This window comes from Galleria mellonella, unplaced genomic scaffold (assembly GCF_026898425.1).
Source record: "Galleria mellonella isolate WM207_F2 unplaced genomic scaffold, CSIRO_AGI_GalMel_v1 utg33, whole genome shotgun sequence".
In the NCBI taxonomy this organism is placed as follows: domain Eukaryota; kingdom Metazoa; phylum Arthropoda; class Insecta; order Lepidoptera; family Pyralidae; genus Galleria; species Galleria mellonella.
In genome coordinates this window covers 926024-941967 of record NW_026442079.1, presented here as the reverse complement: position 1 = coordinate 941967, position 15944 = coordinate 926024, and the positions used below count along the sequence as shown (strand labels likewise).

The 15944-nt window shown below is 30.8% G+C and overlaps 1 protein-coding gene across 5 annotated transcripts in view; it reads right to left on the bottom strand.

Annotated features, from left to right (window-relative positions):
* The window catches only part of LOC113518917 (homeobox protein araucan-like), a 132229-nt gene that overhangs the window by 53308 nt on the left and 62977 nt on the right, over positions 1-15944 (bottom strand). For 3 of the 5 annotated variants that reach the window (XM_031911373.2, XM_031911377.2, XM_031911376.2), the window contains exon 2: positions 12010-12039. The exons of the other annotated variants lie outside the window; for them this stretch is intronic. In XM_031911373.2, coding sequence (XP_031767233.1) covers positions 12010-12039 — 30 coding nt within the window. The remainder of the gene's footprint in view (positions 1-12009; positions 12040-15944) is intronic. 5 annotated transcript variants of the gene reach the window in all.

Here is a 15944-nt window from a genome sequence, read left to right as displayed (position 1 = left end):
GCAATGCATTTGAGGTTGTTTCTCTATCTAGTGGAGGATCGTCATACACTGCGTTTGTCGCCACTCCTGAACCTTTCTTCCACATCGAAGAAACGCATTACATTGGCCGCATAATAGATACGTATGCACTTTTTTTAAACAAAAACGTACCTAGGTATAGCTAGTAGATGCATAATAAATAGGTAAGTATAATATTAACTACCTACTTTCAAGTTCAACACTCAAAATCCATAAACACGAGCGTTCAATCATAAATAATTCATTATTTTACTTTACAAGTGCTAAAGTTTAAAGGTTTGAGTCGTGTTTTCCATTAACTTTCAACACCTAATAATAATAAGTGGATACGTAACTGAATTTCTGTATAACTTGTTTATGAGTATCAGTGACAAATTCTGAATTTTTTTTTGTTTTTATCAATAAAAAAAGTTTATAAGCGCTGTTTTTTATCGATAAATACAAAATAGGTTCTGTTATCTATTTGTAGGTATATATTCATAAAACCACCGAGTGACGCATAAATCTACTAAGAAAGTGCTTTTGAGAATTTCCACGGAATCGAGAGAAAACGTTTTTCACTCTGGCAAAACAGCGTGGTTTCCTTAGAATTGTTTATTACGAAGATCTACTGGTCTCTATATTTATTTGATGATGCTATAGTATAAGAAACCGACAATGGTTCAATACTTTTGGCATATCCTGAACAATTAGATAACAAATTGGTACGCATATCCAATCCTAGATTCTCCGAGGGGGAATGGGATTGTTAGTAATAGGATTTAACAGCTCCATTGCTGGCATTACACCCTGTCAGGTCAACCTCCTGCGATTCCCCCTGAAAACCATCGTGCTCAATTGAAAGTAAATTCATCACGATGGGCTGAACTGATCTGCCTTATCATCCTCGCCTATCATCCCTCATTGGTGTTCCACCAGCGTATATCGTTAGCTCAGGCGGTGAAACAATTTAATTACCATAAATAAAAAAAAAAAACTAAATTCTCATCGTGCAGGTATAATAACAGCATAAAGCACATAAGATAAATTGATATATTAACATCCACTCAATCCTCTTGTAAACCATCGTTACTTAGCTCCCGTTCAATTCAGCATGATGACTTAACCAACCTTATTCCATCCGTATTGTTCCATCCTCTACTATCATTGTACACTATTGACATAGACGGTGCTCAAATCCATCTTCATTTGTTTAAAAAAAACCTATAAGTCAAAGAACCCCGAATTATGCATAGTTTTATTCGAGATTTAATCCAACTCTGGCAATATCCATGTCAAACGTAAGTCCTGCACAATAAATACAAATTAAATAAATTTTATAGTACTATAAAATATTATTATTCGGTGTGGGGGAAAGGGATTGTTAGTAATGGGAGGAAGTCAGCCCCATTGCTAGCAATATACCCTGTCAAAACGAGTTTTCCGTGGTTCCCTGGCCTGAAGTCTGGTCAGGTGGCTTAACCTCACCTATCATCACTCACTAGTAACCAATACCGATAGTGCAGGCGGGATTACCATTTCATTATAAAAAAAAATGTAATCGGTGTGAGTGTGTGAAGTTTACAAGCGCCCGCTTTGTATCTATACTTATCTAATTAATTAGTAGCTCTTATCAAATACAACCATAAATCCAAGAAAAACGTACCGACTAACAAACAACAGCCTATAGAACACATTAAAACGGTGGCAACAAATAACAACGTGTATCGTATTTTTTGTAGTCTCATTCATGATACGCTATTTTAAATATCAAAGTTAGATGGAACACGTCAGAAAACAGGCACCGAGACACAACAAAGGGTCGTCTCCACCAGCTTTCAATTGACGCCACTATTATGCGTATCATAAACATAAATCTTCGTGAGCCATTCCTTGGAAATATTACATGGCGTTTTGCAGCGGCGCGGTGCGGCGGAAAAATTGTCTTGCATAGAGTTTAGAATACAGGCGTACGAAGTACGTCGTGCGACGCCGATGTAGAGTTGTGACGTGTTTACGTTATAAATATAAAATATACACTATAAATAATAATACTGATTAGGTATATTAATTGAAAAACAAACTTAGTGTTTACTAACTTAGGTAGATAATGGCAGAGTTGAATGTTTGCGTCATTATTATCATCATCATTAATAATCTTATTTAATAATGTTCAATGTTCTTTTAGATGCTACTTAGTACATATAGATTTCAGAAGTAGGAAAATCGATGAATGGACTACTTGGCATGTCAAGTTATAATATACGCCAGTTTTTAAATTAAGCCTTCATGAAAACCTCATCTAATTTCGTGTTGTAGTTTTTCGCGATACTGGGACAAACGTAAAATTATTGCTGCAGCTGTTATTAAGACTTTTATTATTAAAAATTTTTCTACAGACATCGTCTAGTTACAAATATTAATGAGATATGTAAGTACTATATAGACAACTTTAATGACACAAAGTTATTGAAGATCCAAAATTAAAATTTAACACACAACAGTTGTCATTAAAAAAGAAGCCTACGAGCGTAGTGTAGTAACTAGCGCTAAATATATTATTTAATAAAATAAAAGTATTATTAGGTATTATTTAAATTGTACAAGATTTTAATTATAGTTTTAGATTTAAATATAAATATGTTAATTAATTTTAATACTATAGGGTGACTAAATGTATTAAAGAAATTCAAGAGGGTTAGAACAAAGCACAACCGCTCTAAATTAACTATGCGCAGAAGTGATACAGATTAGATTCTGATACAGAAGTGACGCAGCACCAGCGTCGATGGTAGGGCGCCGGCGTCATGGGAATTACGTAAATCAAAACCAGCCACACCCACACAACACCTGATGACATTGTTATAAAAATACCCTCGTAAAAAACCGAGCCGTGTTCTGCGTCCATTTGGTCTTATTTTAAAAACATTACATACATGTTTCTATCATTATCTATATGTATTGTAGAGTTGTCTGTTGTACTTCACGGATATACTCGTACTGTCAAATAAGCAGAGTAAAATGAAAATCATTAACATCGCTCTAATAGAGTATTCTATATCAGTATTTTTTCTAAAGGAAAATGGGTCGAAAACGACAAAAAATTTAAATCATATGACAGCATTAGAACAAAATCATACAACAGATTAGTTTTTTTTTGTTGTTCCTTACAATGCATTCAATTCAAATAATAAAAAATAATGTTATTGCAAGTGTTATATTGTAATTTACTTATAATATCAATAATGAGGACAAAGATAAATACTGATAACATATTGCAATAAATTACTATTTATAAATGTGTGTATGATTAAGAGATGAATTTGTTCTAGCACGCTACGAAAAAAAAGCGCGAAACACTCCTGCTGTGTATAAACCGAGCACTATACCTCCTGCTGCTTGCTATACCTACTTCAAACAGACCCTTAAAGTCTCTATTCACGGTTAATTTGATCAATAAAACTAAGTTAGCACAAATTGAACTAAACTCACTAGTATCGTGGTAATGTCTTTTCATACTGAAATCACAAACACCTTTCTACATCACAATAATATGTCCTCTAGTCTACGTACGTTTACACAGCGCTGACATAATGTCATTATGGAAGTACCGGAGTTGAGTTTACAGCGGCATATAATGTGACTATAATGTAATATACAATATGTCATGCGGGTATTAATGTCTAGGTATGTCAGAGTCTCAGACTAGACTAGGCGACGCAATGTCGAGCGCGTGCTTACATAGTATATATTTAACCTCGCTAACAATGATATGACTGCACGACAAAATACTTCGATACACATAGTAAAATCGAAATAAGGCTCGTGCGTGACGCATGTTGTCACGAAAAACAGGTTCGCGCGGTGCGTGGTGTTAGATACACGACGGAATGACGCTTCGTCTGTCGCATCGCACGTGAAACGTGAGCGACCGTTGTACGCTCGTGTGCGCCGATATTAGAGATGCGCAACCTCCGCGTTGGGACCGTTCTCCACCAAATATCAATAGCACTGGCAACAACAGTTAATGGTTATTTAACGCGTTTCAATTCAATTATTGCCAGGCGGATTGCATCGATAATTCCGACGACCAAATTCCCAGTTGTTAATACCCGGATAGTAGTACTTCATTCGTGGCTCTTGTTGCAACTACGGACCACGTGTCCAATCGACAAGTACTGAATATTAATTTTGCAACACTTATAACCGTCAATGCATTTAAAACATATTAATATACAATAAATAGAAATCACTCCATAGTTGCTGGTTTATTTGTATCTATATGTTCAGAATATGTATATTTCTTTTAAATAAATAAATAATTATGTACAGGTCGTGTAGACATTGAGTAATCATCTAAAATCAACATGCGACTCGAGGCGTGATGATGAAAATTTCTTGTAAAATTAGAAATAGAAACACTCACTCGAATATGAAGTCTCTGGTAGTCGTTGTTCGTGCCGTACATTGCTAACAAATCAGCGTCGACTAATCGCTCGCGACGAATACAATCTAAGCGTATGCGAAAGAGCAATCGGCCGCGACGCGGCAATTTGAGACCCGTGTTCCATCTTAAATTATCGACAAGTTTAATAACAAGCGTAGGCAACAGCAATAATCGCTGCAAATTAATTACCTGCCGGCTTAGTGTGAGTACGAAGAAAAACAGTAAAAGTAATGACGCGTTGCTGAAACAGCCGGTAGCTGCCGGAATGGGGTGCTACGCAATAGGCTAAAATTTATACCCGACGTATAGGTGCGGTAGCCGGCGGCTGTTTGGAGTTTGGCGTATAAATAACATTTAGCGGGCGGGTTGGGAGACGCGGATTATGAGGTCGGAGGACTCAATTAAACTGTGCTACCGGACCCGGCTTTTATTGTGGACTTTTCCCGTGACCTCCCGCCGGATTTCCAGATAAATGGTTCCACTTTACGCGCCACGTTGGCATTCGCACGGGATTCGGTTGAATTAACGATAATGATTTCGCCGCAGCCAAGCGTGTGTTCTAGCAGATTGTTTTTGAAGGGGCATTATGTCGCATATCACGGTATAGGCATTCTACTGTTTTACAATTTACTATATACAAATAATATAGTATAAGTATAATTATACAAAATCTATTTGTGAGCTGTTCTAGAATTAAAAAATTGGTGTGTTTAAAAAGCTACAGTTAAGTCATATGTAGACTCATTATTGATTCATAGCAAAGTAAAAGTACAATTTCCATATTTTTTAATTTGAAAAACTGTAATGTATGTTGTAATAAAAAAATCATTCTTTATACCTTTTTTGCGATCTATACTAATAATTAAACCGTAAGAATAGCAAAAAAATTATATAAACTATAAGATTTTTATTACAGTTGCCCTTATCCATCCGTTAACTAATAACAGCATGTGAATCTTTGAAAATTAAACACGATAATTTTTCCACAATTATTCTCAATTTAATACAATTGCAAAGAAATTATAAAGTCTTTAGGAACGCAGCAAAAAATATGTAAGTGTATGTTGCATATTCCTCGCATGGCTGGTCATATGAGCCAGCTTATTTGACATAATTACAGCTATTTATAATGAGATATATAGATATTGTTGACTTTAAATTATATATGCCAATATCATTATCGTGAAAAAAGATCTACGAACACATAAATACTTCAATGGACTCGTATTTTGTTTTCAGGATTGATTAATACAAACGTTTAATTTTTTATTGAGATTAGATTTACATTTTAGTGTGTTATATAAATCAAATTAAAACCTGACTGGATTATTAATTAAACTCTACTTTTAATTTTCATGCTAATATTCAAACAAATTTTAAAACGTGTTCAATTGCAATATATGCATGATTATCTACAAGAACAAATAGTATGAAAGTGTGAGATGACATAAAAAGAAATTTATATTAATGCGGTCCCATAAAATAATTTGGATTTTAGGTTTACGTAGGCGAATTTTTATATTACTTTAATACGATCCTGTAAATTGAATTTTATGTTCACGTAGGCGAGTTAATATATAATACTGTATGTACTATATATACTACAGTGATGGGTCGTGTTGTACTGACATAGAATGGCCACCTCCTCCTTTCTTGTGGGTGTCGTAGTGGCGACTGAGGGAACTTAAAGGTCGATAAAGGGGCAACAGGGTCCCTCTTAAAAAATCACTAAAGCCTAGTTGCAGTTGGCTAGTTATAGTGGCAACTACTGACGAAACCCCCCTTATGAGGGAGGGCTATGTTCAACAGTGGGCAGTTAACGGCTTATATGACTGATACTACAGTGATACAATTTCATGCTAATAATCTTCATAAATAGAATCTCCATAGATATCATTTATGGATGGTAGATAATACATAAATAATTATCAATTTCCTCACATTTATTCTCAATAATTAAAATAACGTCCCTACAATTAAGATTGCAACGATTAATGACCGACAGCTCTCAACTACTTCGAAGTCAGTCAGTCGTATTTACTTTCCCCTCCAACAACGTACTAGATTCAATTATTTCTCCATTTAAAGATATTTTGTCATACATAGCTAACGCCCCGTGGCTGTTCTTCGTTTGCACTGCCATAATCGTTCCTTGGCATTTATGTCAGTGTATACGCTCAAGCGAAACGCATTACCTTCTGTTTGAGTTGCCGCGCTCTAGAAAAAACGGTGCGTACGGAAAAAAAACTACGGAGATTAGACGGGTGGCTTACAAAAGAATGCCACGGCACTGCAATTCATGGCGTTTGTTTGTTTTCTACAGCGGGACCATATCAAAACGCTATTAAGTATTTATAACCGGCGACTCCTTGTATGGTCAATTGCATATGGTCAATTGGACGTAAAATTGTTGCGGAATTGCACCATGCACTATGCCATTGTATAGCCATAGTGTTGATGCTCCGTTAATCCAGGATTATACGCACGAATACACTAAAACAATGATCGGGCAATACATGTAGATGTATATCTACCTATACATTATTTCTTTAATATTTGGTAAGGAAAATGGACGCCGACCGTTGTCTCTCATACTAATAATAGTGACTATTGAAAGAATACTAGTGTCTTCTGGGATAAATGTTGCTTAATATAATGGTGGCTAAGATGATTGATATCTCCAAAAGATTATTTTTATTGAGGTTAGTTTTTCTAAAATTTTATAAATCTGTCGCGAATAAGTCTCTTAAAAATATAGCCAATAAAATAAATAAGACATAATCTTCTATTTATTTAGTATATACCATATATATACTTACTCTTCTAACGAAATTTAGAACAGTTGTAATAGAACTCGCTTTTTAGCTGCTGATCATCTGTATAAACGCCTGACCGACTGTCTATATCGTAGCATCATATATTATGTTCAATTATTTGCAGTTAAAATTCAATAATCATAAAACATTCTTAACCTCAAACCTCAAAACATATAGTAAACGTCATAAAATATACCTATTACCCCACACAAGTGTCAGAAATTGCACTGTCTATCATAAAGTAGTATAACATACTCATGTACTGATAGACTGGCGATGTAATCATAAAAACTAAACAAGAAAACAGTTACACTACAGTGCGTGTTTTGTAAATGTGTACATATGACAGGGCTGAATTTATATGTAACTGAAGTTGTAAAAATAGCAAAAAATGTATTATATATATAATTTTTTAGACATTAAGAACTCTTATACAGAAAAATCGAATTAGATATTTACTTCTTCCAACAAAATACAAAATAACTAACAAAATATGTCGCATGCTTCAATAATATTGCATTTAAAGAGATGAATATTTACATTTATGAAAAAAAAAAATGCAATTTTATATTATTTTTGCCTTATTTTTGTTATATTAAGGAACAGCAAACTTAAAATTCTAGCCACCTAAATTCGCTTAAAATTAATGATACCTTAACATTTTAAACCAAGCTTTGAACTTGTTTAAATGTTACTAATACAATATGTGTAAGTGAATATTTTAACTTTTCATCTTGCTTTTACATATACGAGTACGTTATTGTATACATTATAGACTACATAACACAGTATACCTTTAACATACATACATAATACACATATTATGTTTTTTTCTCTTTTATCTAAACACTTTATAATCAGTCATTTTAATCACTTTGCTCATCCAAGGTAAAAACTTACTTGGCTACGGAACCCTATAAAGATGTACCCAACATATTCCTGGCTAGTTTGTTTAATTTAACTTCATGCGGGCTAAGTTATCAATTGGTTTGTAGATTTATGATATCTTTGAAACCGATCGTGTCCACTATCGACAGATGTTCTACAAGCTGAAAATAAATGCACAGTGTTGACCACAGAAAAAAATATCTACTTACATATCTGAAATGTTAGTAACATTCATCGATGTGGATAAGATATGTATCGTACATATATATTGTGACATATAAATATCGTACGGTAATAATAGTTACTACATGTATTGGAGAATAGCACTTGTAGGCAAGTGGCTACCATTTTCATTTCTAAAGTAGGTATACTTGCTTTACATGTATCTGTCAACCATAGTGAAATAACAATGACCTTAAATTAATTATATATTTTATATTATAATTGATATCAACTAGATTTAGGTTTACTAATATATATATATTAATTTGAAAATGTTAATCATAACTAAATGTTTAAATAAGTTTAAGTTGTATTATTGAAATGTTGTACAGTTTCATGTATACTCTTATCAAGCTCGATAAACTTTTTACATATATTATAATGTATACTTAATGAATTGCTTAGTGCAGCAAGTATAAGTGCAGTTAAACATCATTAAACTTGTAAAACATCTGTGACATTACGTGTAATGTCAGAACGATTTGTATAAAACAGTGTGCCATGCGCAAACAAAGTAGTATTATTATATTAATGTTGATGTTTATGAAAACCAACTTAAATTATCTACAGATGTATTTAGTACTCTATAATTATTTGTATAATAAGTACACAATATAAAATAAGCAAACAGAATTAATTAGTTAATAATAATGTTGTGGATAATTAACCACAATGTTAGCTAAATAACGTTATAAAAATAAATATAACTCTTTATGACTTAATATATTAGAAAAAATGCTTTTTCATATTTCTAAAGGTATAATAAACGCAAATACCTATGTAGGTAATATAAAATTCATTAGAATGATATGACAAAAAGGAATTCGAATAAAAACAAAAGGTATATACGATGTAATAAAATCATACGTGAAATTTTATTAAAAGACTAAATAATACTTTATATGTATGTGTAGACTGAGTTTTGCCGACGAAATGTTAGTCTTTTCAAACATAAACATGTATAATATAATACATATTATACATGATATAATACATATTATCATTATATACATAATTAAGTATACAGGGTGGAATCAAAATCTATTTTTGTTTGTTTGTTTGTGTTCTTTTAAGAGAATAATGTACACGTGGTACTGTTTTTTTTTTAAGAAAATTGTGCAAAAATGTATAGCACAATTTTTTTTGCCTCCCACACTAAATCTATACTCCATGGTAATACTACTCTGAAAGAAATAAAATAAACATATAATATATATATATATATATATATATATATATATATATATATATATATATATATATATATATATATATATATATATATATGTATATATATATATATATATATCGATAACAAAAAATATTTAGTCATTTCCAAAAATATTCTGTTTCAATGATAGAACACATGCATACAATAAGAGCATGCAAAAGATTTTGATTTCACCTGTATACCCAATTTGGTAACAATATCTAAAATTGATTTACGTTCACAATATACAGATGTATGTATGTATTCATATTACTATGTTAGATATACTACCTTCCGATTTATCGCTTATCTATCTCGTACTCATGACTACCTTATTTACATACTCTAACCCTTTTATTTACTTAAAAAGCAATACAATATATTATATATTAACATATATATTTTAAATATATTATTAGTTTTGTTGATGTACACTTTCATTCATTGTTAGTCGGATTTACACCACGTAATTGTGTATTGTTAACGGACTGCATAAAAGGAGAAGGTAGAATACATTCCGTTGTATATTTTTTTTCATACACCCTTCGATTCCTGCGATAATTATGGATCGATTTCAATTTTTTTTTTTATTTTCTTAATGGTAAATCCTTTGCTACCAAGTCTAAATGTGATGATAGAATGCCAAGGAAATCGAGGGCAACCTTCAAATCTTATAGGCAAATATATGGTGATCCACATTTTTTCAAACCTCATTCAGATATGTACATCTGGTAGTCATTATCTCATGTCGCTGAGCTGATGATGGAAGGCACAACTCCTTATTGGTTAGAAGTTAGAGGAGAATTCTTTAAACATTAAAGACATATGGTATAAATAAGTTTTTATACTCCCCTAAGCAATTTAAATGAGACTATGATGGAAGGTTTAACTCCTTAACAGTTAGGAGTTAGGAAATAATTCCTTGAATATTAATAATAAGGATGTATAGACCGTTTCTTAGGATTTTTTATATTATTTGGATGATTGCATCTGGAAGTCATCATTTCAGACTGCTGCTTTTTTTTAAGTCTGTTTAATTTTTTTTTTAAAAGTTTAATTGTTGTTCGACTTCTTCTACATATCAACTTGCAACTGTTTATTTATTTACTAACGACCCGCTCTGAGTTTGCGCGGTTTTTTAATAATATACCTAATACAGCCCATATTACATGCTGTTTGAATTTTTTAAATCGGTGATGTTTTTTTTGAGTTTGCTCATTATATATAAAAAAATCAAATCGTCCCTCTTTCTACACGTTGCTCAAAAGATATATTTATTTATGTATTTGTACGTACATGTTTATTTGTACATATGTCATCATATTTTATAATCAGAATCATGGCAGCCGTTAATCGTCGACTGTTGAACATAGGCCTCCCCTATAGAACGATCTTGAGTCATCTGCATCCAGAGACTCACTGCACTGCATTTGAGGTCGTCTCACCATCTAGTGGCGGGATCGTCCTACTCTGCGTTTACCTGTACGGTTGTCTGTTCTTCGAACTATATGATTGGCCCATTGCCACTTTAGTTTGTTTATTCATTTGATTATATAGATTTTTTTTTCTTTTACAGAAACTCCAAAAATAGCCCTTTCTGTAACTCACGAAGCAACTTTGTACTTATGCATACGGATAGCAATATGGCATATATATTTTTTATACAATTTAAAATGGCAAACAAGTTGACTGTCCACCTAATGGAAAGTGGTAACTGTCGCATATAGACATAAACAGTACCATGGACATAAAAGAGTATACTGTGTCACCCATATTACTATGCATATGCATATTTTAAGTTCCGTCAGTTATTAGATATTATACATATATAGTTTATTTCAATGGAACTTATTACACAGGTAATCAATTTTCCTTTAAATTATTACAAAAACAATCTACACAAAAATTTTAAAAAATACTCATTTTTCGTGCTTGTTCGGTTTGTAAGGTTTCAGCATAAAATGGGTCACCTCTTCCTACATACAGCAATTATTTAACAAATTAGAAATCAAATAAATTGTTTACAAGTTTTAAATAATATCAATTTTGGATCACCAACTCGATTTCCATATAGACTTACACCCATTGTATCGCCATTACATATATTGCACTACATTAGGAGCCAATGGACATATTACTCGGCTATGTTAAATAATAAATAAAAGTAGTAAAATTTTTTATATTAACGAAAACTCAGTCCCTAATTTCAGATGCAAAATCTTTTTTTTTTTCTTTTCTTTTATTTACTTAGAACCACTGACAAGTTACAACACAAAATAAATTTACATCCATATATCTTACGTCTATGACATGTTATTATTGTAATTCCAGCACTCAGTTTGAATATATTAATTAAATTAATATACCTAAACTGGAATAAATTCTTAATTATTTATTATAAATTTAATATAGTGATTGTAGTCACTTACCATTAGGTGAGCCGCATGCTCGTTTGCCGCCTGTGATATAAAAAAAAAAAATAAAATAAAATTTCTTTCTTTCTTCTTTTACTAATATGGTTTTATTAAATTATGTACTGACAATTCCTTAGCATGTTTTATAATTTATGTGTAGGTATGTATATGAGGCAGAAGTTGATAAAAGTAGATTAAAAATATCTTTTATCCTGCTCGCGCTACCGTGCCTTACCTATAATGATGTCACGCTCTAACCATAATTGATTGGTTAATAAATAAAATTTTGCTGGTACTGTGAATACTATTGTCAGGCTATGGCTTCATTGTTTTTTATGCCTACCTAAATGGACATCATGGCATTGTAAATAGCTAAGATATTGTGTACACATGTATAGTTTATAAGAAATTTATAATAATTAAAATTAAAAAAAAAATCTGTTGTATTAAAAAGTGATATCTGCCTATAATTATCTTATGTATTTATACATGTTATTATTCTATAGTAATTAGTTAGAGGATTAATAAATAAAATATGTGAATATCACAGTACAATAAAAAGATGTAAAAGAAAAAAAAACCTCCAAAAACAAAATTTTATTGATCGTGTTGCTAGCCATAGTTACTATCTTATAAGTGAAATAATAATAATTAATAGATGTCCATTTCAGACATAAAATGCAAAACGGAGGTCATTTTATATCATATATGTATATATTGTCCACAGATGTTTAATCTTCTAATAGATTTTTTTGTACTATATTTGGATTACAATTAAAAATAGAAGAGCAAATATCGTTAAAAATAATAATAACTAAATAATTAAATGCTATTATTAATATCAACTCCAAAGTTAATACGTTTTACTCACGTATTTAGGTACTTCGGAGTCGCCCAACTAGTTTCGAACTTGAAAGGAGCCTTTATTCATAAGCATACAGGATGAATCACGACGATTATTAATATAATTTATTATATTAAATCTGTTATTAAATTATATATTATCATATTTATCTATTAATTACAGTATTTATGGACGCTATATAAAGTAAAATATTGTAGGTGTATGGGTATAAATAATATGGGCAGCTAATTACTTGATATCTGTATATTAATACCTATTATAAGAGATAAGCTTTAACTGACTCATTATTACTGAGTCGAAACCACTGAAAAATTTGTGTAGGTAATAAATTATTTGCATACAAGAGATTTTGTACTCATATTCTTTCTTATCGTAGATAATAAATTAAAAATTCAACTCTCAAAAGTGTGAAAAATTTGTAATTATAATGTTTACATTTGAAATCCGTTAGTTTTCAACTTGGAGATCTGATATCTTGTATATAAATTCTTGACATAAAACTAAGATTATAAAACTATTTAAGCATTTTAGGATTTTTTCCCCTAAAAAGTTGCAATGGAGATTAAAACAAATGTAAAGGACTGCATTTACATTAGAGACTTTAGATTTTTTAAGATACTTATTATAATTATAATTATTATACTTTTTCTATTTTAATTTTTTTTCTTTTATTTTATATTAACTTTCCTTTATTTAATTTGTCTTATAATTTTTATTAAATTATTATTAAATCTTTTAATATATCCAATGTAAATCATGTACAATAAAGATTTTACAATACAATACATTTTTTTTTTATTTACTTCTCTTTTATATTTTATCCTCAGTCAAAGATATTTTTCTTGTATTATTGTTTCTTTTTACAATTGAAAATCGAGCGATGCCAGGATGAGCCGCTAGTGAATGAGTAAAGTAAAATAACAGTATTTTTCATCTGTACAAGTAGCCAACTACAACACCAATTACCGAAGAGCCATCTCCTGAGGCTACATAATCATTATCATGTTAAGTATTTTAAAAGTGTACGAAATGCATAAGCAGACAATATCTTGTAAAACATTTATTACTCATTTATTTCAACAGCAATTTATTATATAAAAACATATGTATTAGACATTTTTCTCACGAATAATATTACACGATACAACTTTATTAAAAATAATTAGTCACAATGTATAATACCTAATTTAAACCAACAACATCAAATACGTATCAAATAATTATACCAAGTATTATATATGTCGTGATAGAAAATAAAATAAGTATTACTTTAGATTGCGTAAATGTGATGAGAGTGAAGATGCATAGATAAATAGGCCATAATTTAAAATTTATTCCAACCAAAAACTGAAATCGCTCTTAAAAAAAATCTAAAATGGGAATAAAAATATTAATGTAAAGAACGCAAAATTAATGTACAATTTGAAATCGAGTTAATTGCTTCATAGAAAAATAACACGTCTATTTCATTTAAAAATCTGCTTACTTTATTTAACAATCTCCCAACTTTATTTAATAATATTTTTATATAATTAAATTCATAAAAACGTAAAATATACCAAACCCTACAAGGAGCGATCGGTACGCGCTTGACGGTTTTTTAAACTGTGATGTACGCCAATTGCGTGAACAGTCAACGTCGAATATAATGACAGACATGTTTTTATACACATGCAGTACTCAAACATGCGCATGGTGGTTTCGTTGCATGTCCTTAACGTACTTTTTGCAAACATTTCTCAACAACGCGTAATGATAAGACAATAAAAAAAAAACAATTTATGTGAATTCTACCACGATATCGATATGTAAACGCTCGTAAAGGTGGTCACTTCATATTAAGCAAAATGCTAATTAATGAATTAATTAAATGTTTTCTCTTTTATTAAGAAGAATGATAATTATCGATGGGATTGATCCGTATGGTGACTGGCGAGAGAATAAGATTCGCTAGTTATTTATGTTATACGTATTTATTTATATTATTACTCATATTATATTGTTCATATTACAACACAACAAATTATAAAAAAAAACAACTAAAAGAACAAAATCATTATACTAAACCACCAAAGAGTATATATGTGTATTGTACAATATTTATTTTATTCATAATACAGATGAGGTCTGTAGACGCGTAAGTATGCACTGAATGTGTTATTTTTCAAACAGTCATATTTCAGTCACAAAGACTGGGATAAAGTATTTACATCATATCAGTATATAAAGGCATATATATCGAGGTCTTATCTTTGGTTTGGTTGTCAGTTCTATGGGCTAGGTGGTAAGTTAGTTGCTCATCTCCACTTGACATTTAAATGGCTCTAAAAATTGTAATATGACTTTCACATTGTTTTAGTGAAAACCATAAGTCTTTATTCCAATTGATCAATGTATCCGGTCACGCGGTCGAAGGCGGGGCCACATATAATAAATGAAAATTAAATTATGATGATAATCTACCGCGAAATGTAATGATTTACTTGTTACGTTATAAAAAATAGTTTTATCTTTTTTCACTTCATAAGCCGACCCGAGGTTACATACTTCGCTGTAACATTAAATTTCCTATGTGGCAGACCACATGCTGGGACAAAACGAAATGTTCTGGACACTCGCCACGAGTTCATATGACAATTTATCATTCAATGAACTCACTCGTTTAGTATCTATTTGAAGAATTTTGAGTTACATTTGTCTGAATACAAATAATTTGTGACCGTTCATTGTTTTGAAGAAATATTTATGTTACCTATACAACTACTAATTTACAATAGCTAATGCTTACTATGTTGCTTATTATTGGAACAGGTTATGTTTGTATATATTATAAATATAAAAATTGTTAAATATAAAAATACGTTTGCTACGTCTTGTCGAAGATTATGAGAGTTAATTAAATTGTTGCCGATTCATAAAACATTTTGTTGTCTCATGTATTGTTATTAATACTTTTTGCAGTTATATAGTTATATACTCTGCTTGCCTGCCGCGTATAATAAATAATAATTCTGTCTTATATTTTTTTCAAACTAACTTATCTAACTATAATAATGAACTAAATACTAAATAGAAATACTATACT